Below are 25,255 nucleotides of genomic sequence, written 5' to 3' on the forward strand. Positions count from 1 at the left end.
CTGGGTCCATATCAAAGTTCATCTGGCCCTGAATGTAGCTGCATTGAATGTTGAGTGGGGTACCCTGGACAAATATTCCATTCCTTCCTAAAGGCCATGGGCATTTGTAAGCGGTGCTTGTCAGTGGAAATCGACACTGCAACACATTTACCATGAGCCACCTATGTGCATTTGGTATGGCAATGCAATAGAGTGGTGGGAAGTCTGTCCAGTCAAAAAAACTGAGTTTATTAAAAACCGTTTACACAATGCAACACAATTTCTATTTAATGGTATCTAAATGTGATCCAGACACTGCACTGAAGCAGTGAGAATATTTATTTTGTAGATGGAGGCAGTCATAGGCAAAGCCTGGCTCAAGGGGGAGGGAATTAATCACGTGACAATCGAACGATATCTTTCTTTTTATTATGAAATGTATCCAAATTAAGTGCAGAAGCAAATTTTACGTGATGGGCTTTTAGTTTTCGTCTACTCATTGGTGACCAGGCTGAGACAATCAACTTGGGAACCTGGTTTAATCACAGGCATCTGGCTGCCCGTATTCAAACCCCCGGATCTCAGGATTGCCAGCTCAGCGCTCTGACCTCTGAGCCACCCGACCATCTCATGAATACATATTGTCAGGGAATAGAACCGTATTTGATTTTGCCACCGCCTTCTGCAAGGTTGGCTGCATGTTTTCCCCCGTGGTCACAGTGGATTCTTCTCCGGGTCCTGCCGGATTTTTCCCTCCACATTTGAAAACGTGCGTTTAGAGCACTTGACTGTGATACATTTGCACATCTTCTTGGTTCTTTCGGTAAAGTCACGTAGAATGGAAATAATAAAATAATAAAAATAAAACGTAATAAAATAATTCTCACGACGTTTCGGCCACAACTCAAGCAGCCATCCTCAGGTGGAGAACAGGTCTGTCTTTATTATTATTTTATTATTTCCATTCTACGTGACTTTACCGAAAGAACCAAGAAGATGAATTCCCTGCAGTCACGAAAGCTTTAAATAGAAAAATTTGCACGTGACAAGCCACTTCGTTGAGCTGTCATTTGTGGCCAGGTCGCTTCTGAAAAAATGCTAAATAGCTCAGTGGGCCTTATCTGGTAAAATAAAAATGGTTTAGTTTAGACTTAAGCTCTGTGCGCTGACTGCATTTATAAGAGCCATCTCCCGCTTGTGAGGATTGTAACATGCTTGTAACGTGCAGACAAATGTATTCCCGTGCAGCCAAGGGAATCGATTAATCACGCGGTTTGGGACGCATGGGGTCCCTATGCATCTGGTGTGAGTGGCTCTGTGCCAAGCCAGAAGCGTAATGCTCCCAAAATAACACGCACCCGACAGCCCCCGTAGGTTTGTAATTTTCGGCCTTTGAGTAACTGCCGTGCCGCGTCACCTGACAGATTGTCGCTGCGAAATTTACATAACCAATTCATGTAATTTAATGACCAAGGAAGATTATATGGTTAAAATATGGCTGCCATTTTTTCAATAGAATTAAGATTCATATACAAGGCCTTGTTTATGATGATGGTTATGCATGTATATATGTTGAACTTCTTTTGCACCATACGTAGCAAACCGTGCTAATCACCGACTCTCAAGATTTCACTGACTCAAGATTTTTATATTTTTATATTATTATTTTATTTTATATTATTTATTATATTATTTTATTATGTTTCGATTTAAAGCTTTCGTGACTGCAGGGATTCATCTTCTTGGTTCTTTCGGTAAAGTCACATAGAAGGGACTTTACCGAAAGAACCAAGAAGATATTTATAATGTTTTATTTTATTTATTTTATTATTTCCCTTCTACGTGACTTTACCGAAAGAACCAAGAAGATGAATCCCTGCAGTCACGAAAGCTTTAAATCGAAATTTTGCCAGGGTGGTTCTGAATTGCGATGTTTAGCAAATGCGATCGATGAGCGTCGTCCTTGTGGTAGGAAACCAGAGAACCCGGATAAAACTCACGATGCACATGGTGGAGGTAACAGTTCCGCCACCTCGAGGCCTCCTCATAGCCATAAACCTACCACACCTGGCAAGCCCTGGTAGTCACCCATTCGCATATTAACAGAACTCAAACCTGCTTCGCTTTGAGATCTGATGAGATCAGGTGTCTTCAAGCAGATAATGGTCAAGAACCTCCCAGATTTTCTGGGCTCAGAGGTGGCCATGAAATGGCAGCACAGAAAATTAATTGATGAATCCATCTGTGCTGAACTTTGGGTGCTTGAGTGGTACGTTTTCTCTTTGTACTCCTGCTTCCTCCACAAGGAATATATTATATCATGGAATTGCCCAAACATCCAAATGCACTAGCCTCCTGAATAAATTATTGTGACTTTGAAGCTATTTTCTTGATAAAGAAGAGTTGTATTATTTCTATGAAGCTTGAACATGATTCACGACTTTAGTCCTGAATAAATTATTGTGACTTTGAAGCTATTTTATTGATAAAGAAGAGTTTTATTATTTCTTCGAAACTTGAATCTGATTCACGACTTTAGTTAGCATCAGTGCTGTGTTGAATTGAATCTGGTTTTGAGCTCTCTCCCTTCACAAACCTGCAGTAATCATCATCATGCCGTATGGTAAAACTGGTCGTGAGGAGGCCTTCACCCGACTGTGGATGGACGCAAGGCTGTATATTATTATTAATATTACATATTACTACAATTTTATATATATTGTATACAAACTCTCTGTAAAGAAAGTCAGAGGGCTTTGACAGGACACATTGCTAGACGCGATAATAGGCGCCGGATAATGTTTCAACGGCGACAGCCAAGGGGACGGAACAAATTCAAAAGCACGCCTACCGTGGAGATGGAGCGGTGAAGTAATAAAATAATACAAATAAAACACAATAAAATAATTCTCACGACGTTTCGGCCACAACGCAAGCAGCCGTCCTCACCTGTCATAAATCACCTGAGGACGGCTCCTTGCGTTGTGGCTGAAACGTCGTGAGAATTATTTTATTGTGTTTTTATTTTTTTATTTTATTACTTCACTTCTACGTGACTTTACCAAAAGAACCAAGAAGATGAATCCCTGCAGTCACGAAAGCTTTAAATCGAAATTTATGGAGCGGTGAAGTCAGCTTGTGTACAGATGCTCGGTGGATGTTTGCACCGCAGGATTTCGAAAGATGATGACGGCTTACGGAGGCCTTCACCCAGTGGTGGATGTATCATGGCTTCTGCTTATGACTACGATGCTGATCTAAATATTACCTTCCTTCAATTGTATGATACCATATTACAGTATTGTGTTATTTGCGTGCTTAATATGGAGGAGCGAGTGTCATTAAATAAGGTGAAATAGGTTTAGCATTGCCGGCTTTGGTTGCTTGTTCCTTTGCAGGCAGTTAGTCACGGTCAATGAGCCAAAGAACATGCTGGCTGGTAGGTCTGCTCATGCACTGCAACAACACTGTTAAAGAGGTTCATGATGTGTGACTAATTCGTGCCATCTTTTACACATAAAGGGTGGAAGCGTGCTAATGTCTTTACTGCGTGGCACAACCTGCTTTTCATTTAATGCACCTTATGCGGTAAAATATGTCATAAATCTACGATTGTGTAATGGGGATTTTTATTAATGTTACTAATGCCGTGCGTATGTATAGATATACAAATACACTGTATACGTCTTTAAAATTGTAAATGAAGAAAAACATCCATCACAACAAAAACATATACGTGTGTGTGTGTTTTTTTTTAATAACTGCTAGTGACCGTGTTCGTCTTTGCCTCAGTTCGATTGCCTTTAGCGTGACAGTCCATGGGAGAAAAATAACTTGGTACTGATGGGTATCATATAATTTGTAAATGGTCAGCATGAGACCTAAAGAAATGTAAAACTTCGTGGCTGACCCTACTCTTTCAGTGAAGCCATTCAAACCCTGTCTTACAATGTTTGCAGGCCCCAATTTTAACGTTGAGTTTTTCAATGCCTCTGGTTATGATCACGGACTTGACTATATTTGTGGCAAATATCAGATTTTTATTTTTACCTATCTGGAACATCAATATAATTGACATCACTCAGCCAATCAGAGAGATCTGCATTGATATTGGATATAATAATAGTAATAGCGTACAGCCCCTTGTCAGACAACGTCGTGGTGAAGACGGCTCTCACACCACGTGGGTCGTGGACGTTGTTTGACCATACTGGCCAAGCTGGGCAGTCATCTTCTTGGTTCTTTCGGTAAAGTCACGTAGAAGGGAAGTAATACAATGATAAAAATAAAACACAATAAAATAATTATTTTAAAAGATGAATCCCTGCAGTCACGAAAGCTTTAAATCGAAAAGCTGGGCAGTGTTTGCTCGGGAAAGGGGGGTGCCCAAAATATCTTCCCTCCCATTGGAGAACTGATGTTTACATAGGGAGAACGTAACTCATGTGCATATACATTCTGTAAACATGCAACGACTGTATAATCGATCTACATTTTGTAGATAGCCACAAACATGCATCAGCATTCAATGTGTTTATATACACCGCACAAACATAGCACAGATGTCATCCGATTAGCACGGATTGGCTGCGTACGGCGCGAAAGAAGTTCAACATAGATCCATCAATAAATATCACTGCCTTGACACACAGGCAGACGCATGGCACAGCACGTTACGCAACACACACCGGGTCAGACTGAAGTAGTTGCACAATAATAAATAAAACGTATTTTATGTATTTTTTTTTTTGCCCGTAAAACAATATGTTTTCGTCTGACGTTGATGCATGGCCGAGATGGGATAATCCCCGCAGCTCTGTTCGCCTAAATTATTCCCGGGTGACCCCGTAGTCCCGGCAAGACACTCCGTGCCGCGCATAACTATTCCCATCTCGGCCAAGCGAGTCTCGCGCGCCATAATTCGCAATCAGGATGCAGGAAGGGGGTGCCCCAAATTTGCGCCGTGCAGATGGGCGAGGCGAAGCGCCGTTGCTCCAATATTCGCCCCGGACTTAATGAATAAATCCCAAACCACCCCTCCCCGCCCTGCCCAACAGCGGTTAATCCATTATCCACTTAATGTTGAATATTGCGCTGCCGATGCGGCGAGAGTCAGCTGAGTGAGCGGGGTGGATGTGCAAAGCCGTTGTCCGTTGTCAGAGGAGGGCCTGGCGTCCACGCTTTCTATTACACGCTTTCTTTTAACTCACTCTGTCTGTTGTTGTTGTTGTCATTGTTGTTGTTGTTGTCGTATCATCAAATCTTGTAACTCAATTTTAACCCACTTCCCAATGTGGTATCGACTGCAAACTTGGTATACTTATGTCATACTGATGGCAATACTATATTCTGTCATTAAAATAATGTATTTTAAAAACATTGTTTTTTATATGTTATGTTTCGGCTTGGGTCTAATTGTCCACGGTCAACTGACGTTGGCTGGAATTGGCCACGCTCCGTCCCTTACGTTATGGCAAGCTTCGGGGCCACTTCCTGGAGTCGTGGAGTTCTGCCATTACTAGTACATTTCTAGTACTAGTAATGGGGGGTGAGAGCTATTTCAATGCATTGTGGAGATGCACTCGGAAAATGTGCCTCTACATCACGCACCTTCGCAGTAGCTGCCATTTGAGGGCACATTTGTAGCAACGTATGACTTTTCATTTTTCGTTCGGTCATTCCAGAGTGTCCGGCAAAGTATTATAATTGCACTAGATCGCAGTATTATTGCAGACCTCCGAAACTAGATTGGACAGATAGGAATGTTTGAACCATTTGGAGTTTTTTTTTTTTTTCCCACAAAAATATATTTGTGTAATCAGCCAGATGAATTACACATTGATACAGTATAATATCGCATATCCGACTCAATTAAGGACTTTGGTACGGATAGATCTGTGAAAGTCAGATTTGTGAACACCATCAAACATAATTACAAGGTTTTTTTTGGGTTGGACCGCTTAAATATATAAATGTGTCGTTAAACTCACCACCACCCGACACAGACAGTTAATAAGGTTTGTCACGTGAACAGAACATGAATGTTGTGGCTTTGCTCTCCAACACACCGGTGTGGCTGTACTAGTGACGAATTGGCCACGCTCTGTTTACATGACAACCATTACTAGTTCGCTGTGTCGGGTGGTGGCGGGTTTAACGACACATTTATATATTTACGCGCTCTAACCCCCCCTCCCCTGTATTATGGATGATATTAGTCGCGAAAGCCTATGTGTTAAACCATCATCAAAATCTACGGCTACATCAGGTCAGGGCGGATGTCTTTTCAGTTCGCCATGAGACACAAGTTGTGTTTGTTCTGATTTATATTTGCTTCCTTGCTGTTATTTGTTTTATTTGTTTTTCTTTTGGTCATTTTGGTAACCCCCAGGCTTGTATCACTTGCGAACGAGACACATCCTGGTCTGTGAGTTCACGCCTCTGATGAAACAAAAGCAAAGCGGAAACTCCTTTCATCCAAACAATATCCGTTTTTATATTGAACGGAAGCTCTTTACATCTAGTTGCAACATGAGGATATTTACATTTGTGACACATGTGTGTATGTTGATCTGCTTTCCCACCCGACGTAGCCAGCCGTGCTAATCGACCGCTAATCGATTAGCGCTCGGCGCATCGAGCACAACGCCAACAGCTGCACTTGTTAAGATACGGGCGTGTGAAAACTAACGCTCATCATTGAACTAAAAACTATTTAAACTTATTTTTAAATCCTTTATATTAAGTTCGCTTGCTTGCTTGCTTGCGCGCTTACGACCGTGCAAATCTTTCGTTCGTTTTTTAACCCACTTCCCGTGATCCAATCGAGCTGACATTTTGCACACAGACTTGTTGTGCGTGACAATTTATTTTCGTGAAAATTTTACACTTTTTAGGAAAAAATAAATTATATTTAATTACCAATTGCTTAATGGTGGCAGGCAATCATCTGACCCATAGGTGGCAGCCATCTCAAGCCAGAGGACGAGAGGACTCTAGCCGCCACGTATATAAAGGATTTATAGTGAAAAACTTTGTTTTTACGGGTTAATTTTTTATTTGACCAGGTAAGACCCATTGAGCCTACAGAGTTCTTTTTCAGAAGCGACCTGCCCACAAATGATAGCCCAACGAAGTAGCTTATCACGTGGACGTTTAAAGCAGCCAAATACTCTGAACGCACTTTGATTCTAAATGTGGAGGGAAACGTCGGAGGACCTGGAGATAAAGCCACGCGATCACGGGGGAGAGAGACACGCAAGCTCCAAATATACAGCAGGCGTCAGGGTCGGCATCGAACCCACGCTCTCCTGTATACCAGGCGAGGTGTTTCACATCTCACCACCACAAACAGCAAAACCATACCTTCATGAGCTCGGTCCCGTTCTTGAAGCAGCTCCCAGAAACGTGGAGCGAAGCGTCGCACATCGCGCCGAACAAACACACCGGACCGTGTTTAAAATTCTTCAATTCTTGAGATTCGGTGGGCAGCTAACCTCAAGCAATGCATCGAACGGCGATTCGAACCGTTGCTGGAGACGCATCCCAAGCCATTCCGCGTGGGTTGCTTGTTTAAAAAAAAAACTAAATCAGCGTCCGTGTATTTTCTAGAAACCATGAAATATTACGGCAGAATCCAGGTGGACAGGGAATCCCGCACCGGTTACCATAACAACTACTGCATTATGCATGCGACACTGCCTGTAATTTAAGTGAATTCCAGCAGCATTCTCTCCCGTTGTGTGCACTATATTATCAAATTAATGTATAACGCAAGTTATGAGCAATATTTCAAGTTATAAACAAATGTACAATGATATATATTTTTTAAATATAGTGCTGTAAGACATTTAATACATTAGATTTGTATCATACACATGTACATCCCGTGAAGAATATTTGACCATGTACAGCCCATGTGCGACATTTGCCCATACTTCACCAGCCTGGTCAGTGCGGATTGAAGACGAGGTGGGGGTCGGGGTATAGAACAAAAATAAATTTAGCTGTGCTGCCCTCAAACTGCCCACAACACCTATTACAGCCATTGGCATGCATTGTATATGTCAAACAGTGAAACTGCTTGCATACGTACCGCGTTTATCGACCCTTTCCTGTCATCCACGTACTGTAACGCTATGCCAACTCCTCTGATCGGTGTTACACAATCTTATCATCAAAGCCCTTTTGTCGGTAAGGGGAGTCACCCTGCAGCCGTCTCCTGGAAGAGAGCACGGCATTTGTTTTTAAATCCTTTACATTAAGTTCACTTGCTTGCTTGCGCGCTTACGACAGTGCAAATCTTTCGGTCGTTTTTTAACCCACTTCCCGTGATCCAATCGAGCTGACATTTTGCACACAGACTCGTTGTGCGTGACAATTTATTTTCGTGAAAATTTTTTTCCAAAATTTTACACTTTTTAGGAATTTTTTTTTCATATTTAATTTAAAATACCAATGTGATAAAAAGGAAACTCTTACTCAAGAAAAACAGAAATCAATAATAAAATAAAACCGATGCCACGCATATAAAGGATTTATAGTGAAAAACTTTGTTTTTACGGGTTAATTTTTTTTGGGTTGAATTTAGGTGCTACGAAGGGGTGAAGGGGTAGGCCGGAAGGCATCTGCATGTCTAGCAGAGGGGTTGGCCGGATTTTGCGTCTGTTGTGGAGGGCTTTGCTGGGCCAGATGTCTGCTTGTGTCATCCGCATTGTAGCTGGTCTGGGTTGTTTGTGCCGGGGATTCACCGGGGGTAACGGCTCGACCAGGAGGAATTTGTGGAGGTCAGGATCTAGGCAAGACTGAAGGTTTGGGTGGAGTTGTTGGAGGTTAGACGATAGGCAGAAATGGGGGTTTGGATGGAGTTGGTGGTCAGGGTGTTGGCAGGAGTAGGGGGATTGTGTGTATTTGGTTGAAGTTAGAATCTGACAAAATATTTTACATTGGACAACAACATGCCGGTGGCTATGTGAGTGATGTTGTCCGTCTGGGATTCCTCAAACGTTCTGTTTTTTCTTGTTTTTCCTTCAGTTGACTTCGTCACTTTGTGAAATATGGAGCTCTCATTTTGACGATATCTAATCCATAATCAATCATTTAAAATGAGGGGTTGTTGAAACACACTTATTCCCCTGTATGTTAGAGCACACACGTGGGATGTATCTTACATTCTGCAGGGTCTTGTTATCCAGACAATATGGTGGATCCCCCTACAACACATCGACATGTGCACACTACTCTTGTGTTTGTCAATTGTGCTAAAGAATCTTGATGCCAGAGAAGCGCTTGTCTTGTGGCGATGGCCAAAGTCCAGTGCACATCGCAGACAAATAATATGGACGAGAAGTAAACCGCTTGAAATGTCACAGTCATGATTTAAATTTCATGCAAACAGTGTTAAGCTCTGACATCTTGATGGCACATTTGCAATGATGCATCACCTTGCCGCGCTGTTGAGTAATGTGCAATATCGGTGTGTTGTAATAAATTATGCTCCTTTGCAGTTTGCATCAACGCATCGCCTTGTATGACATGAAGACTGTAATTTCGGCGAGATGTTTTTTTCTTTCTCGCTGGGTATACAGGAGGTCGTGGCTTCGATCCTGGACCCTGACGATGCCAGTTGTATATTTGGAGCTTGCATGTTGGCTGTCTCCCTGACGTGGTCATGGGGCTATTTCTCTGGGCCCTCTGGTTTCTCCAGGATAAATAAAGATTCTGATTCTGTTTTTTCCTTCTGCATTTAGAAACATGCATTTATATTAGGGGCCGTCCATAAATGACGACACGCACCTGGGGAGGGGGGGTCAGACATTTGTGACGATGTGTGACGAGGGGGGGGGATGAAAAATGTGACGTCACATCAAAATGCGCAACTTTAAATATATACAACATGTTCTACTTAATTAGATAGACTCTTTGATAAATGTTTTCTCCTATAGCATCACAGTGCAGCACCACATTAAATACGCACTACAATTACAATAGTTTAAAGCGATTTGAAGCATGTTTTATATTCTTTTTTTTTGGGGGGGGGGAGAGCTTTGTGACCTCATTTGAGGGGGGGTCTGACTTTTTGTGACGCCGTGTGACGAGGGGAGGGGGGTGTGGTCAAAAATCGTCCAAAATCGCGTGACGTCATTTATGGACGGCCCCTTGATTTGGCTGCTACTACAAATTCCCACATGTGATCATATAAGCCGGTGGGGTAAGCCATCGCGTGTGGCCCGGTCACCTCTGAAAAATAACTAATCGCTCAGTGGACTTCACCTGGTATATAACAGCGTTTCTGTTTTTGCAGATATTGCGGAGGAGTTCATCGAGCCCATGTTCATCTTCTACCGCAGCATGGGAGATCTCAACGCGACCGAGACAGAGTACGCTTTGTTAACGGCGACCGCCATTCTTTCAGCAGGTACTGTAAAAAACGACAAAGATCCCCCGCATAACCTTGACAGACTGTAGGGGCAAGTGCTGTTAGCGAGCACCTATGAAGGCCGGAACGGTACACGAGGGGGTGGGTGACCAGCACGGGCAAAGCGCCGGGCAGCTAAAAACACAGCGAGATGACACAGTGGGGCGAGAAATTGGTGCATCTGCCAGTCATATCAGTCAGTCGACGCATAACACTTGAGGTGGCCGGGTTTCTCACTGGTCAGAGCACTGTGCTGGTGCCTCCAGGTAACCGGCTGCAAGTTCACTGTTTCTCAGGTGTAATGAGTTGATGGTCTCAGCTTGGCCACGAATGACCGCAAGGCAGAAAAAATAATCAATATTCATTAATATTTCCACTTAATTAATTCCGACAGTGAGAATCGAAAATGTCAGTTTAACTTCTATGAAACAAACATTTCTCGCGAGCACAGGTGTGAAGGGAGTGCAGAACAGAGGTCGCAAACGGGTTTTGATTCCTTACCCGTACCCGTACCCGGCCGCACCAGGGTCGCAAACGGGTACCCGTACCCGGCCGGGTACGGGTAGCCGGGTATCGGGTAGGGTATGGGTACCGGGTACCCAGTTGCAACCTTTGGTGCAGAACTCTGGCGTGGCCGAAGGAGCACTTGCAGGGATCTCCGACGTACTTTGATGCGATTTAAAGCTTTCGTGACTGCAGGGATTCATCTTCTTGGTTCTTTCGGTAAAGTCACGTAGAAGGGAAATAATAAAATAATAAAAATTTAAATAAAACATAATAAAATAATTTTCACGACGTTTCTATATGTTATTATATTATTTTATTATGTTTTCTTTTTATTATTTTATTATTTCCCTTCCACGTGACTTTACCGAAAGAACCAAGAAGAGGTACTCTGATGCGTTTTCGGGATGTGCCGCGTGTTGTTCGGCATGACGTCCGACATTTCGCTCCACGTTCTGCGAGCTATACAGCAGCGCCACCGCAAAAGCCGACGCAGTAGTATGATCTCAAACAAGTGCCTCAGTGATATCACCTTCCACAGTCCTGCTCCGAAAACACTAGGCGATGCCCTTCTCCATGGGCGAATTCAAAACGTGAGCCGCCCTTCGTCTCGTAACACGACGCCGATAGCAGCCGTTCTAGAGTCGGTGAAAAGATGCGGCGACGAAAACTGGCATGGATCTTTCCAGTCGACCGAATGATGCCAATTTAAAAACAAACTTCCATTCCCCGCAGATCGACCGTACGTGCGCGGTCACCGCCTCGTCGAGTCACTGCAGGAGCCTCTGCTGGACATCCTCTACAAGCTGTCCAAGCAGCAACACCGGCAGGACCCCCAGCACTTTGCCCGCCTCGTGGGCAAGCTGACCGAGCTGCGGACGCTCAACCACAATCACTCGGAGGTGCTCATGTCCTGGCGCCTGCAGGACCAGAAGCTGACTCCGCTGCTCTGCGAGATCTGGGACATCCAGTGACGCCAGCTGCTCAGGATCCACTCGCTCGTTCGTTTGTATCCCACTCATCTTCCTCATCCGCCGAGTTATTTTTTTCCACTCTCCAGAATTTGGCTTACATGTATATTTTATACGTTTTGTATTGAAGTGTAACAATGTGGGGTCGTCACGTGTGCACGGTGCGGCGTGAATGTACGACTGCGGTTACGGTGACACGTGCTAGACAGTGGAAGCCATGGTCGCTCTGCGTTATTGAAGGCGCTCACGTTATTTGATACAATGCCACTCTCTTATGGTCACGGCAGCAATAATACTTCAGACATGCCGTTGAATTATTTACGACTCAGAAATTAACTATCCGAACAGAATTTTCTTTTACAAAGTTTATTGTGGGTTAAAAAAACATTTTCCCCCCATTACCTCGCGAAATATTTCAAATCCCTTTCGATTAATTGAGGCAGAATATTGTACACATTCTGTGAAATATATTTTATCGGTTCAGGCTGTAACTGAACCAATGGCTGGATCAGGAGAATCCCCAAGGGTCCCATTGTCTTCCGTGTGTGGCAGCGCACACCGCACTCTCAATTATTCTTAATTTGCCCTGCCACTTCATAGTACCCCCTCCCTTCCACCTGCTGAATTGTTTTGCTTACACACAGGAAAGAGAGAAATAAAAAAACAGCAGTATGTGGGACTGTCTTCTTTAATTATGATGCATTTTTCCCAATTGTATCTCACCCATCCGAATTGTACAAAATTCTGTAATATGAATTGGATGTATATGCTTTAGGGCCTAAATACGACGTCATCTCAAAGCACAATAAGGAAATAATTGGCATATGTATTTTTTGATGGAAAGATACAGTCGCGGTCAAGGGCAGAGGGCGGGGGGGATGGAAATGAAGGTTTTGAGTCTGGACTTGAAGAGGACCAGGGAGTCCATAGCAGAGATGTCGGGAGAAAAAACAATTCTACACCATGGGGACAGCAAAGGAGAATTAGCAACTGCCCACTGAATTTCGATTCAAAGCTTTCGTGACTGCAGGGATTCATCTTCTTGGTTCTTTCGGTAAAGTCACGTAGAAGGGAAGTAATGAAATAATAAAAATAAAACATAATAAAATAATTCTCACGACGTTTCGGCCACAACGCAAGCAGCCGTCCTCAGGTGAAGACGCTGTCTCCCCGACAGACCTGGTCTTCATCTGAGGACGGCTGCTTGCGTTGTGGCCGAAACGTCGTGAGAATTATTTTATTATGTTTTATTTTTATTATTTTATTACTTCCCTTCTACGTGACTTTACCGAAAGAACCAAGAACTGCCCACTGATTGAAGGTTGATTCGAGGCTTCTAACTCTGCCAACCACACTACCCTCACCGTCGTTATGGAGTTGGCCCAACATTAATAGATGCATGATTATTGTGAGGCTTTGCCGAGTAAACAAAGGGGCATTATTGCCCTTCAATGCCCTAACACGGGTTACTGCCGTGACCTATCAACCACAAATCGTTACCAACCGTACGCAACTTTCTCAGTGCGTCAAGCCTGGCACAAATCCGGTGGGTTTCACATCCACATTCAAGTAAATGGCAGTTGCTGCTGATGTTTTTGTTTCTATTTTATACCATATTGTTTATAGATGTAAAAAAGTGGCGTTGATAATGTTACAAATCAAATGTAGATGTTATTTTGTTGTCATAATTAAAATTGTACCTTATGTTACCCTTGTTCTATTGTATAGCTTTCCAATGTAGTTAAGGTTGCATACACATATCTGGTGAACCAGTAAAAATATTAATGTAATACTAAAACATTGCATATTTTGGCTTATCCATGTTTATCTACACCTACATGATTTTTATTGGTGTGTTGTAAATATCAAATACCTGATTTCTATCGTAAAAAAAATGTCCCAAACTGATAGTTTTTGGCGATATGCCCCATTGTTGCTGAAAGAGACATTACATTAGCACGTTTGGCAATGTGTCTTGATGATCATCTGTTAGGGTGACAATCTGGTTCAATCTGTATAGCTAAGTCACGTCAGTAGGTAGGTTAACAGAGATAAGGGTGCGGCTCTGCCATGACTAAACTCGCTCACGTTGTTGCCGGGCAGAACTGCCTCCACAAGGCCCGCGGGGCCACTGGTGGCTCCTGGTGGCCTTTAGTGCGGCCCCTAGCGTGCGGCCTCCGACAATACGCAAATGTTGAAAAACCCCTTGCATGCGGTGTGGCAGCCCTCACACCGATGATGTCTTATTGGCGAAAGTGCCCCACCCCCCCTCTGAAAATTAGTGAAGAACACTGCTCTAGAAGGTGTTTGGCCTACTCTTCCACGCTGGCCAGTTATATTGGAAGAGGTGGGGGTAATCACACTTTACCCTACCGCACATGACCTCCCAATCATCTGACTGTGGTGTACCCATTGATACTCTTGGATGGATAGAGGTAGGGCTTTCAACAAATGTACCACATTGTTTCACCTGCCGGGCTAGGAGATTGAACCGGTGACCTATGGATTGCAAGCCCAGCCATGCTAACCATGACACCATGGCAGCATCCCAAGTAGGTAGGTTGGTGCCTTTTATTTTCAACCAAATGGTAGCCCGTGAAGACCGTAGGTCTGTTTTTCCAGGGTGACCCAGTTACTATTGAAATCTTACTCATGACTCTAAAGCAATGTCACACGTTTTTTTGTTTATTCATCATCCATTTCCCTTGTACCCTGATCTTTTCAACGCAGGGCAATGATTAAGCGGTGTGAAAATTCACATCCTTGGCAGTGCCAGTAGAGTTGCAAACACATGCGGATTCGTTTTTTGTAATGAAAGTAGTTTATTACTGAACTTTTTCCAAGTTCCCCAAATATATTCACGAGCAGAGCTTTCTCTGTAGAATTTAAATAATGTTTTTTTGCAGCCAATAACCACATCAATGTCAAATGGACATTGCGACATTAGTCTGTTGCAAGCAGTTTTCAATGGACACAAAGTCGTAATTCATCGTACTTTGTCAATCCACTGCATTCAATCATGGGGTTTGTTTGACCATACTTCACCATGCTGGTCAGTGCGGTTTGGTTAAAAAGGGGAACAGGAACAGGTTTGGATTATCACTCGCCACTTATGTTAAGTTGTTAACCCTGGTTGGGAATTTAACTCTGGTGAAATGAAACACATCTGCAAAGAATTTGTCAGTTAAATTGGTAACGTGGAAGTCCTGAGAGTCGTGAAAAGTGCCACGTTCTCGGAGTGTCAACTTTAAAATGTAAGTTTTCAGGCGAGTCATGAAAAAATTACGATGTCTTTTTAACTATTCTGCTATAAGAAATATAGTTTCCAAATGTGCACGATACATACCTATGACCTGTGTGTTTTATATGCAATGTATAATTATAGAGTCCGATTATTTTTTGAACACTGTAATATATATTTTTATTACCCTATTTTTTAAAATATAAGTGCAATTACTTGATTGCTACGTAATCGCAGTGTGTTGCTTTTGCCGTATTAAATTAACAGAGTATGGATCTTTCATTTAATTAACTTACTCTTCTAAGTTACTTTTGTCGTGACGTCTGCATCCTTGGAGCAGAATACCTGAGCCACTTCCACTAATTTACAATTACAATATTGAAACACATTTTGAAGGAGACCAATTTTAAAGTTCACCAGCTTCACAACATTTTCTACTGGCCTTACAATTGCTGTACCACTACTGGCAATCTGCATGAATCTGTATGTTTACAAACCTGCAGGCGTAAACCTTACTCTTTAGCACCCAGATGTAAAAAAAAAGTTAAAAGTGCAGCCCTATAATTGCTTGCTCATGTGACTGCTGGAAAAATGCCCCCTAATGGATGGTATTCTGATTTACACTATCATGCTGGCCAGACATCTTGGAACAAGTGGTCGTACACCCACACTTTACCCCACCACATGCAGCCTGCCGATTGACGAATGGGTATATTGGTTCATACTGCTGGGTGGACAGGGGCAGCGGGGTTAAAAAAAGCCCATTGTTTCAGCTGCCACATAAGGAGAATGAACCGGTGACCTCTGGATTGCAAACCTCGTATACGAACTATTACGCCACTGCAGTTTCCCTCGTGTATTTGCTATCTAATCCTGTACAACCATTTTACAATTCACAGCCAAAGCTCTACTTAGGACATTCGATTGCTCAATGAGTGTGCGTTGTTCTGGCGTTCATATGGTGTCACTTTCAGTGGGAGCATTTCAGAGAATGTAAATGATTCCTCATGAGTATTGTTGGCCCCGCGTACATTGGCCACTATTTCAGTATTCTGATTTCACACGTAATTTCGGATTTTATTTCCCCACAGTTCATCACATTCTCTTTCCGTAATAGTGCACAAATTGTCCTTGCAGAAGTTCAGCATTGGCAGTGAAGAATATTTCTGAGTGTGTAGACAGCTCCCCATGCTCTTATGCCAGACACTTTACTGACCTTATAACCAATTTCTCTTGAGGCCCAAGAGCCAATCCTCTTTCACTTGGAAACATTACAGCATGTGCTGATCAATGTGCCACGGCTGCATCTCCCTGCGTTATAAGGGCATTATTTGATGGAGATGGTATTCGCCTTCACGGTTAACATGGAAGAGAAAATCCGGTGCGTTTCAGTTATGCCCATAGCGCCTCTTCACGCGACTCACTGGCTTTTGATCTAATATGCAACCAATACGTATATCACGTAATGTAGGTCTATGGACTGGCATGAAAAAACTGTCACAATTATTCTTTGGTTCTTTCGGTAAAGTCACGTATAAAGAAAAAATAATAAATTAAATAAGCCGCACACTCAAAACAAAAAAGCATTTTTTATTAATTATTTTTTCTTTATACGTGACTTTACCGAAAGAACCAAAGAATAATTCCTGCAGTCACGAAAGCTCCAAAGTTAAGATTGAACTGTCACAATGTGTCCAGCTACTCTTGTGAGGTGTACGTCGTAGGTATGTGCAGAAGGACAAGCAGGTGGTGCAGATGGTTGAGTCAGACAGGCGAGCAGCAGATGGAAAGGAAAACATCGCAGGCGATGATTACTTGCTGTTCCTCGCCTTGGGGTGAGAGATAATTAGATTTCCTTTCCTAAATTGATGTTAATCGATGAGTCTCGGAAACCAGTCCATCGGCCAAACGCCCGTCGTCAACCTCCCGCCTACTTGTATTGATCAAATGCTTTTGTCTGTGGAGCGTATTCGATCTCCTCACGAGAGGTTTGCAGGATTCGTTGTACCTGTTGGCTTGCCTATGTTCGCGCAATATTCATAACATCGTCTTTGCATCGCTGCCGTAAACCTCAGCCCTTTTGTCGAACGCGACTCAAATTAAGTATCAGTAAAAGGCAGTGTACGCCAAACTAGCCGTAGTACATTGACAGGTCTAACAGCCTCCTCCACCACCACCTACCATGCAGAACTGGCTATCCTTACACAAATAGAACAAGGGCTGCATTCTGATTTCATCCATTCAAAACATGTGCACATTTCCTGGTAATGGCATTCTCGTGAGAATGAATGTTCGTGGACACTTAGGCTGCTGATGCAACATTTCAAGCATTTGCAAAAAAAAAGGAATATGCCTCTCCTTGTGGTTGCTATGCCAGTCAATTCTACACATGCGTTTTTTGTTTTGAGTGTGCGGCTTGATATTGAACTATAAAAGTGTATTCCTCATTACCTGGCACTTGCGTGCAAGATCCCAGGCGCAATACATATCCACTGATATTGCAAATAAAGCACCGTGATTGCACCAGCAGGCTTCTAGTGCTCAACACAGCATCAGCAGATCCTGCTAGAGATATTTTGAACCGTGTAGTTGAGCCATCAAATGAGTATTTTGCAGGGCATTCTCTTGTAAGAAAAAGGTCACTGTGGTACAGAAAATATTGCTTTATTTACTGCATACGTATTGCTCAATTGCTGTTGAGAAAAACTGTTTTTGTGATTGCTCCAAATAAATGGCATGCTTTTATAACATACATTTTATGTGTTTTTGTGTCCGATAGATGTCAGTTTGCTTTAAATTAAGATTCTCAAAAATCCCTGAAAAAATAAGCATGACAATGTGGTGACTTTTTGGCTGTCAAGTAAACTCACCCAGCTTAATAATCATTGCTACAGTCTACTTTATAGACTGCCAGTACACTCACCAAACTTAATAACAAGGCTACATTCTATATTTATATACTGCCAGTACACTCACTCCGATTAAGAACCAGGCGACAGTTTACATGAGTATTTTTTTGTTATTATTTTTATTGACTTTATTTTTATTCTTAGTTTTCTATCTACGTGACTTTACCGAAAGAACCAAAGAATGTCATAAACCTTCCCAATTGGCTTTGTTGGGTGTCACGGCGGGTTTAACAACACATTTATATTTAGGCGATCTAACCCACCAAAAACCTTTATTGTCGAGAACAGTGTCTGTTTAACAAGCCTGCCTCTGCTGATGAGCTGGAAGGTCGACACCTGCCATAAGTTCCGTGGATAATAAATGGTAAATGTGCAGCCCTGCAATTTCTTGCTGATGCCATCCCTCGCGAAATGCCTTCCACTAGAGGGAGCTCTAGAAAGCACATCTACAGGACAGTAAACTATTAGTCCCATGATATTAAATCCTAATATTATTTTATTTGACTAGGTAAGGCCCACTGGCTATCACAAATGATAGCTCAACGAAGTGGCTTAGAGGCCGTCCATAAATGACGTCACGCACCTAGCGGGGGGGGAGTCAGACATTTGTGACGATGTGTGACGAGGAGGGGGGGGGGGTGAGAAATGTGACGTCACATCAAAATTCGCAACTTTAAATGAATATAGACAACACGTTCCACTTAATTAAATACTTTTTAATAAAAAAAAATTCCTCCAACAACATCAGTGCAGCGCCACATTCAATACGCACTACAATGACAATATTTTGAAGCGATTTGAAGTATGTTTATTTTGTGTGGGGGGGGGGGGTTCAAAGCTTTGTGACGTCATATTTGAGGGAGGGGGTTTGACTTTTTGTGACGCCGTGGGACGAGGGGGGAGGGTCAAAAATCGTCCAAAATCGCGTGACGTCATTTATGGACGGCCCCTTCCGTATAAGTGGGTTAAGGTTGAATTCCATTGAGTGAAAAACATCAGATTTAGTAAAATCAATTTGTTTCGGCTTTTTTCTTTCTTGCAAACATCCATTTTTTTCAAGGTTTTTCAGTTAACATAAGGAGAATATAAAATTAATCCTAAAACAAGAATCCAAGTCCCGGGCGAAGCCGGGTAGTAAAGTTAGTACAGTATATGGCACAACCAGAGTCGCCAATGCCACAGCCATAAAGTTGAACAACCACATTTAATCTGACACATTCAGGGCATGGCTATTATTTTCAGTCGAGGTAGCGAGGCCAGAGGCTCTCAAGCTGTGTCATTGACGAACGAGTTCTACTGGTAGGAACCTCCTGGTTACACCAGCCCACAGGGGATTATTGTGTCCGTCCGTCCATCGTGCAGGGAGGGACTGGGTGGGGAGGGGAGGGGTGGGGAGGGTGGGGCTGGGTGGGGAGGGTGGGGAGGGGCTGGGTGGGGAGGGAAGGGTGGGGAGGGGCTGGGTGGGGAGGGTGGGGAGGGTGGGGCTGGGTGGGGGGTGGGAGGGGTGGGGCTGGGTGGAGAGGGGCTGGTCACCCCGTGGTGCCCTTATAAAACTCAACGTTTAACCTACTCATGCCGGCTTGTGCCCGCCCTCACAGTCGGGCATATTTGCGGAATACACCACGCCGCCGTTGACCCTGGCCATTGACCGAGCAACCCAACGTTCCTACCAGCTCCCTCCGCATGAATGTGTTTGGTATGTGCACTACTGCAAATACGATGCAGTATTACCATGTTCAGTATAACTGCAGTACTATATAACAATAGGTTTTACCCTTTCTGGCAATAAAGCAGGTGTTAAGATGTTAAAACACCAAACAAAAGCTTTTTGCATGGAGGATGTTTTTTAATTCGATGGCACTAAATCGATTTCACACTCAGCGTCAGCCACGCGAATATCTTCAGGAAGAGGCAATCGTATTTGTTCGTAAAAAAAAAGCAAAATGTTACAATTGTATTGAACAAAAGTATCCTCCCCATAGAGGTTAGGGGCCGTCCATAAACGCGTTTGCTTTTAGTTGCGCGTGACCGAGCCGCGCGACTCGCCGTAGCCACTTCCGTGGGCTGACGTCATCGCGGGGGGGGGGGCGTGGCCTAGCTCCTGCCAGCCCCTCCGGGTTTAAACGGAGGCGCGGGAAGTCGGGCACAGGCCGGCGTGGTGAGTGAGTTCCTCTAATTCTCTGTTTAACACGCAGCAGCAGCAGCAAGTTAGTAGTTCGTTAGGCTTTCGTGAGCAAATAGTAGCCATACTATAAGGTTGTTGTTTTGGGGGGGAGGGGTTAGATTTTGGCAAATGTCGTGTCGTTCAACCCGCCACCACCCGATACTGCCAACTCGTAAAGGTTTCGATTTAAAGCTTTCGTGACTGCAGCGATTCATCTTTCTTGGTTCTTTCGGTAAAGTCACGTAGAAGGGAAGTAATAAATAATAAAAATTTTACATAAAATAAAAAATAAAATTCCCACAATGTTATTGTTTTATTTTTATTATTTTATTATTTCCCTTCTACGTGACTTTACCGAAAGAACCAAGAAGATCATAAACGTTTGTCGCGTAAACAGGACGTGGGTCCCATTGAGTTACTACTACAGCGCTTGTGTGTTGGATACCAACATCCACAACAGTTACAATCAGATTACGACGTTTCGTCATAAGTAACCACTCGCATCATCACCCGGTGTGCTGTCCTAGTAACGCATTGATTGACATGCTCTGTTTACATGACGAAACTTTACTAATTGGCTGCGTCCGGTTGCGGCGGGGTTAACGACACAGCAATTATAGTTACGCATCTAACCCAAACAAAAACACCTCTTATCGCCCGTATCTGTCGGCATATCGTCTCCCCGCGTGGATTTTGGCACATTAGATGGCCCACTTCGGCGCGTGTTCTACGCGTGTTTGCGTAGCTCGAGATGGCAATCTCTTACTGGTAGGAACCTCCTGGTTACACCAGCCCACAGGGGATTATTGTGTCCGTCCGTCCCTCGTGCATCCACAAATGGGAGGGGTGGGACTGGGTGGAGAGGGGAGGGTGGGGAGGGGCTGGGTGGGGCTGGGAGGGGAGGGGTGGGGCTGGGTGGAGAGGGGAGGGGCTGGGTGGGGCTGGGAGGGGTGGGGCTGGGTGGGGAGGGGCTGGGTGGGAGGGATGGGGCTGGGTGGGGAGGGGCTGGGTGCTGGGAGGGGCTACGTGGGGAGGGGTGGGGCTGCGTGGGGAGGGGTGGGGCTGGGTGGGGAGGGGCTGGTCACCCCGTGGTGCCCTTATAAAACTCAACGTTTAACCTACTCACGCCGGCTTGTGCTCGCCCTCACAGTAGGGCATATTTGCGGAATACACCACGCTGCCGTTGACCCTGGCCATTGACCGAGCAACCCAACGTTCCTACCAGCTCCCTCCGCAGGAATGTGTAAAAAAAACCTGAGCCAGAGTCGAGCCGGTGTTTTTGTGCCTTTGTTTGAATACGAGATATCAGCCTCTTGCATCTGCCTGGTTGGTGGCGGGTCTTGCCTTCGTGTGGCTGATGGAGATGGCAGAGCAACGGAATACAATTTCACTATTCGGGTCAAGTCTAGCCAGACACACCGTGTCAGGAGCAGCCGGAGTAGTGTATCGCCGCTGTGATGTCCTCCTCCTGAGTTGTGGATCGGGGCCCCTTTATCGGCCCACGGCTGGATGATTTGCCACACGCCGTGTGAGCTGACTGTAACTTCACCTTCATAGTCGTGATGTTTGCTGCTCGCAGTAGAGCGGAGCCACTCGCAATGGAAGAAGGTTTCAGAGATTTCAGATCCAGGTTTGGGGGTTTACTCCGTCAACCATCCATCTCTCCCTCCAGGGTCTGTACAATCAGTCCCGCTGTCGGGAAGGCAACGCTGCTTGTCCTGGATTTGAAGTTTTCGTGACTGCAGGGATCCATACTCTTTGGTTCTTTCGGTAAAGTCACGTAGGTATAAATTAAATCCCGACGTTTCGGGCGCAACACAAGGTGGGACCTGATGACGGACGCTTGTGTTGCGCCCGAAACGTCGTGATTTAATTTATTTTATTTTATACCTACGTGACTTTACCGAAAAAACCAAAGAGTAATGCTTGTCCTGTAGATTGACTCGGATGCCTGCCATAAGCACGTGGAATTTCCAACAACGTGGGCCTTACCTGGTAAAATAATAAAAATGTTTAACTTGTACATTTATTTAGTTATTAATTTAAAATTAATCGTTAGTTATTTAATAATGGGAGAGACTTATTAAGATTCCCCACCTTGTAAAATGTCCTATTCTACTAAGGGTAAGCCTAATTGAGACTAATGAGCTTCAAGTAATTTATGTAACTAAGGCAGTTGCACATTGATCATTGTTTGGACGACATTTTAACCGTTTTAGATAAATGAGCAAACCCTTGTTTTAACCATTTGAGAGTTTAAGTTTAATGATCGTGTAAAGTGGTTCGTTCAACAATAAGAGTGCATTGAGATTGATTGTACAATAATTTCCTTTATTTGACCAGAAGATAACCATGTAATGTCCTTTATTTACTCGCTTGCGAGTCTTAAGAATAAAGTTTATAAATTGTCAATCCTCTGCTGGATGAAAGCCTTTCCCATGCCTTTTTGTCATGGGGGGGGGGGGGTTGTTTGACCATACTTCACTTACTGGTCAATCCCGGTTGGTGAAGGGAGTGCTCAGGACCAATTCGGATACCACTCGCTGCTGATATTAGCCATCATTTGTGTTTTGAATTCCATTCACTTGGTTCATAGCTTGGTGCATTCAATACTGCACCACCGTCTAAAGTGCTTCATTTAACCACATAAGCGCCTAATTTAAGGTGCATTCACTTATCTAACCCAACAGACCCCTCTTATGGATAATATTGGTCGCGAAAGCCTACGTGTGAAACTGAATAAACTTGCAATATTATTTATTTACAATAGTTAATTAAGATGTATTGACTTAAATGTTGTAATTTAACTATAACAGAATCACTTTGAGGTTAGTTTAGTAATATGCTTTAGGTAATCAGGTGAAATTATATCGATAATAATAAAAATCCACTATTCTAAAGCCTGTGTAAGACATTGAGATATATTGTAGAACCGAACAGAGATACATACATTCACTTGCAACACTCTTTAGCCATATGACAGCCTCATTCGTCAATCAACTGAACTTTATTTCATATAGCGCCCTTCAGAATTCAATCGTCACCGTGTGCTTCACAAGGAAACGTAACATTATTAAATCATTACAATTTGAGATACACAATAGTTAAAAGCATTCAAAGGTTTAAATTGGTAAAATACATTATTAGATACATATTTAGCCTCTTTTAAAACCGAAACACTTTCCTTATCAAGACGGTGTTCATGGTGCACTCCACATGAACACCCAACACGCTGTACCATGAACACCCTACACGCAGAAACTGGACTGAGAATCCTGATGCTCGGATGACGAACACAAGCCTAGGATATGAAACCATGAACCTGGACTACGTTTACACATTAATGAGAAAGTACTTTGGATGAAGGTTTTATTTTATTTTTGTAACCATCGGAGAGCACATGAGAATGTATTCTCTTGTAGTGGTCTTCTGACTATGGAAGGACTCATTGAGAGAAGTATTTTTGAATGAAATGCAGTATATTTGACCATGTCCGACCACAGTGATTGTTTTCCAGGTCTCGTTTGCAAATTATATTCACTTTTATATTCCGGGGAACCTATTGTAGTGTATAGTAATGTGTTGCCTGCTATCCTGATGACAGGAAAATGGAATACATAATCTCTGTAAGGAAGCCCTGGGTAGCGATGTCGGCGCATTCATTTGTAAAACATTTTTTTTACGTGTATTCTTAAAAAATGGGATTTCAACTTCTATGACACGACTAACCTTGCAATTTTACTAAAGTAATTACCTATAGCAGAAACGGAGCTGCTGACTATGCACACGAACTCGGTGTGTTTAATTGAAATACTTGTAAAGCCCCACAGGCCAAATCTTCACACCATCCATCATTCCGTGTTTGGCAATTTTGCCCCTCAAACATTGCTTATGCAATGATATATAGCACACTACACAGCGTGTAGATGAAAACTCTTGCATCCATCACAATGATTGCATGGATTGGCGTTACTTCACACCAGATCTGTTCACAGCAGAATTAGGGCAGCATCCCTTTGCCTTTGGGAAATGGTACGATCCACATTCCATGTGTATCTGTCACGCCCCTGTTGCACCTCAAGACTCTTGAGCCGTTAAGCCTTTGGCTACAATAACTCGACAAGCAATGAAGGCAGGTGTGCGAGTTTTATGGTAATCTCCGAGACCAGAGGTTTATCTGATTTTTGTTTTATCTTGTACGTAGAGGTGAAGTGGTGGCACAGTAATGACGCTGCACGTCTTCTTGGTTCTTTCGGTAAAGTCACGTATAATGGAAATAAGAAAATAATAAAAATAAAACATAATAAAATTATTTAATAATGGTTATGTTTTATTATATTATTTTAAATATTTTTTTTTATTATGTATTATTTTTATTATTTTATTGTTTCCACTCTACGTGACTTTACTGAAAGAACCAAGAAGATGAATCCCTGCAGTCACGAAAGCTTTATATCGAGACGCTGCACGTGTTTGGTCATGGCTAACATCAATTGCGAATGACATCTGAACCAGTGATTAGTTCCCTGTCCACTTAATACATCTACACTGACCAGCTTGGTGAAGTATGGACAGAACAACCTCAATGACCAGCATGGCCTCTTCAACAAGGCCAGGGGCTCAAACTGACTTTAACGCTCAAACTGACTTTAACACAATATCTGCATAATGACACCCTGCCATATTGGCACTATGTTACCCTATTTGCATTTTTGTAATTTTATATTGTATATTATAGCTATTGTATATTTTAGATTTTATTTTATTCAATTTTTACATACTTTAGTTCCTTAGTATTAGTTAGACTTGTACCTTTAGTAGTTAGACTTGTAAACCACTTATTTAAGCATCTTGGTTCTTTCGGTAAAGTCACGTAGAAGGGAAGTAATAAAATAATAAAAATAAAACATAATAAAATCAAATTATTATGTTTTATTTTTATTATTTTATTACTTCCCTTCTACGTGACTTTACCGAAAGAACCAAGAAGATGAATCTCTGCAGTCACGAAAGCTTTAAATCGCCACTTATTTAAGATTTAAGAATCCTAAATGTTGAATGTATGCACCT

The 25,255-nt window shown here is 43.0% G+C and overlaps 2 protein-coding genes across 4 annotated transcripts in view; both read left to right on the top strand.

The window, feature by feature from the left end:
• LOC133351470 (bile acid receptor-like) overlaps window positions 1–13,051 on the top strand; it is a 91,528-nt gene extending 78,477 nt beyond the window's left edge. For all 3 annotated transcript variants that reach the window (XM_061566703.1, XM_061566704.1, XM_061566702.1), the window contains 2 exons: window positions 10,283–10,396; window positions 11,636–13,051. In XM_061566703.1, coding sequence (XP_061422687.1) covers window positions 10,283–10,396; window positions 11,636–11,874 — 353 coding nt within the window. In that variant the 3' untranslated portion in view covers window positions 11,875–13,051. The remainder of the gene's footprint in view (window positions 1–10,282; window positions 10,397–11,635) is intronic.
• A 7,114-nt stretch (window positions 13,052–20,165) lies between these two features.
• GAS2 (growth arrest specific 2) overlaps window positions 20,166–25,255 on the top strand; it is a 32,719-nt gene continuing 27,629 nt past the window's right edge. Inside the window, 1 exon segment of the mRNA XM_061566388.1 lies at window positions 20,166–20,183. The gene's annotated coding sequence lies outside the window, so the exon portion shown is untranslated.

This window comes from Lethenteron reissneri, chromosome 37, assembly GCF_015708825.2.
Source record: "Lethenteron reissneri isolate LAM-NWPU_2019-01 chromosome 37, ASM1570882v1, whole genome shotgun sequence".
Classification (NCBI taxonomy): Eukaryota; Metazoa; Chordata; class Hyperoartia; order Petromyzontiformes; family Petromyzontidae; genus Lethenteron; species Lethenteron reissneri.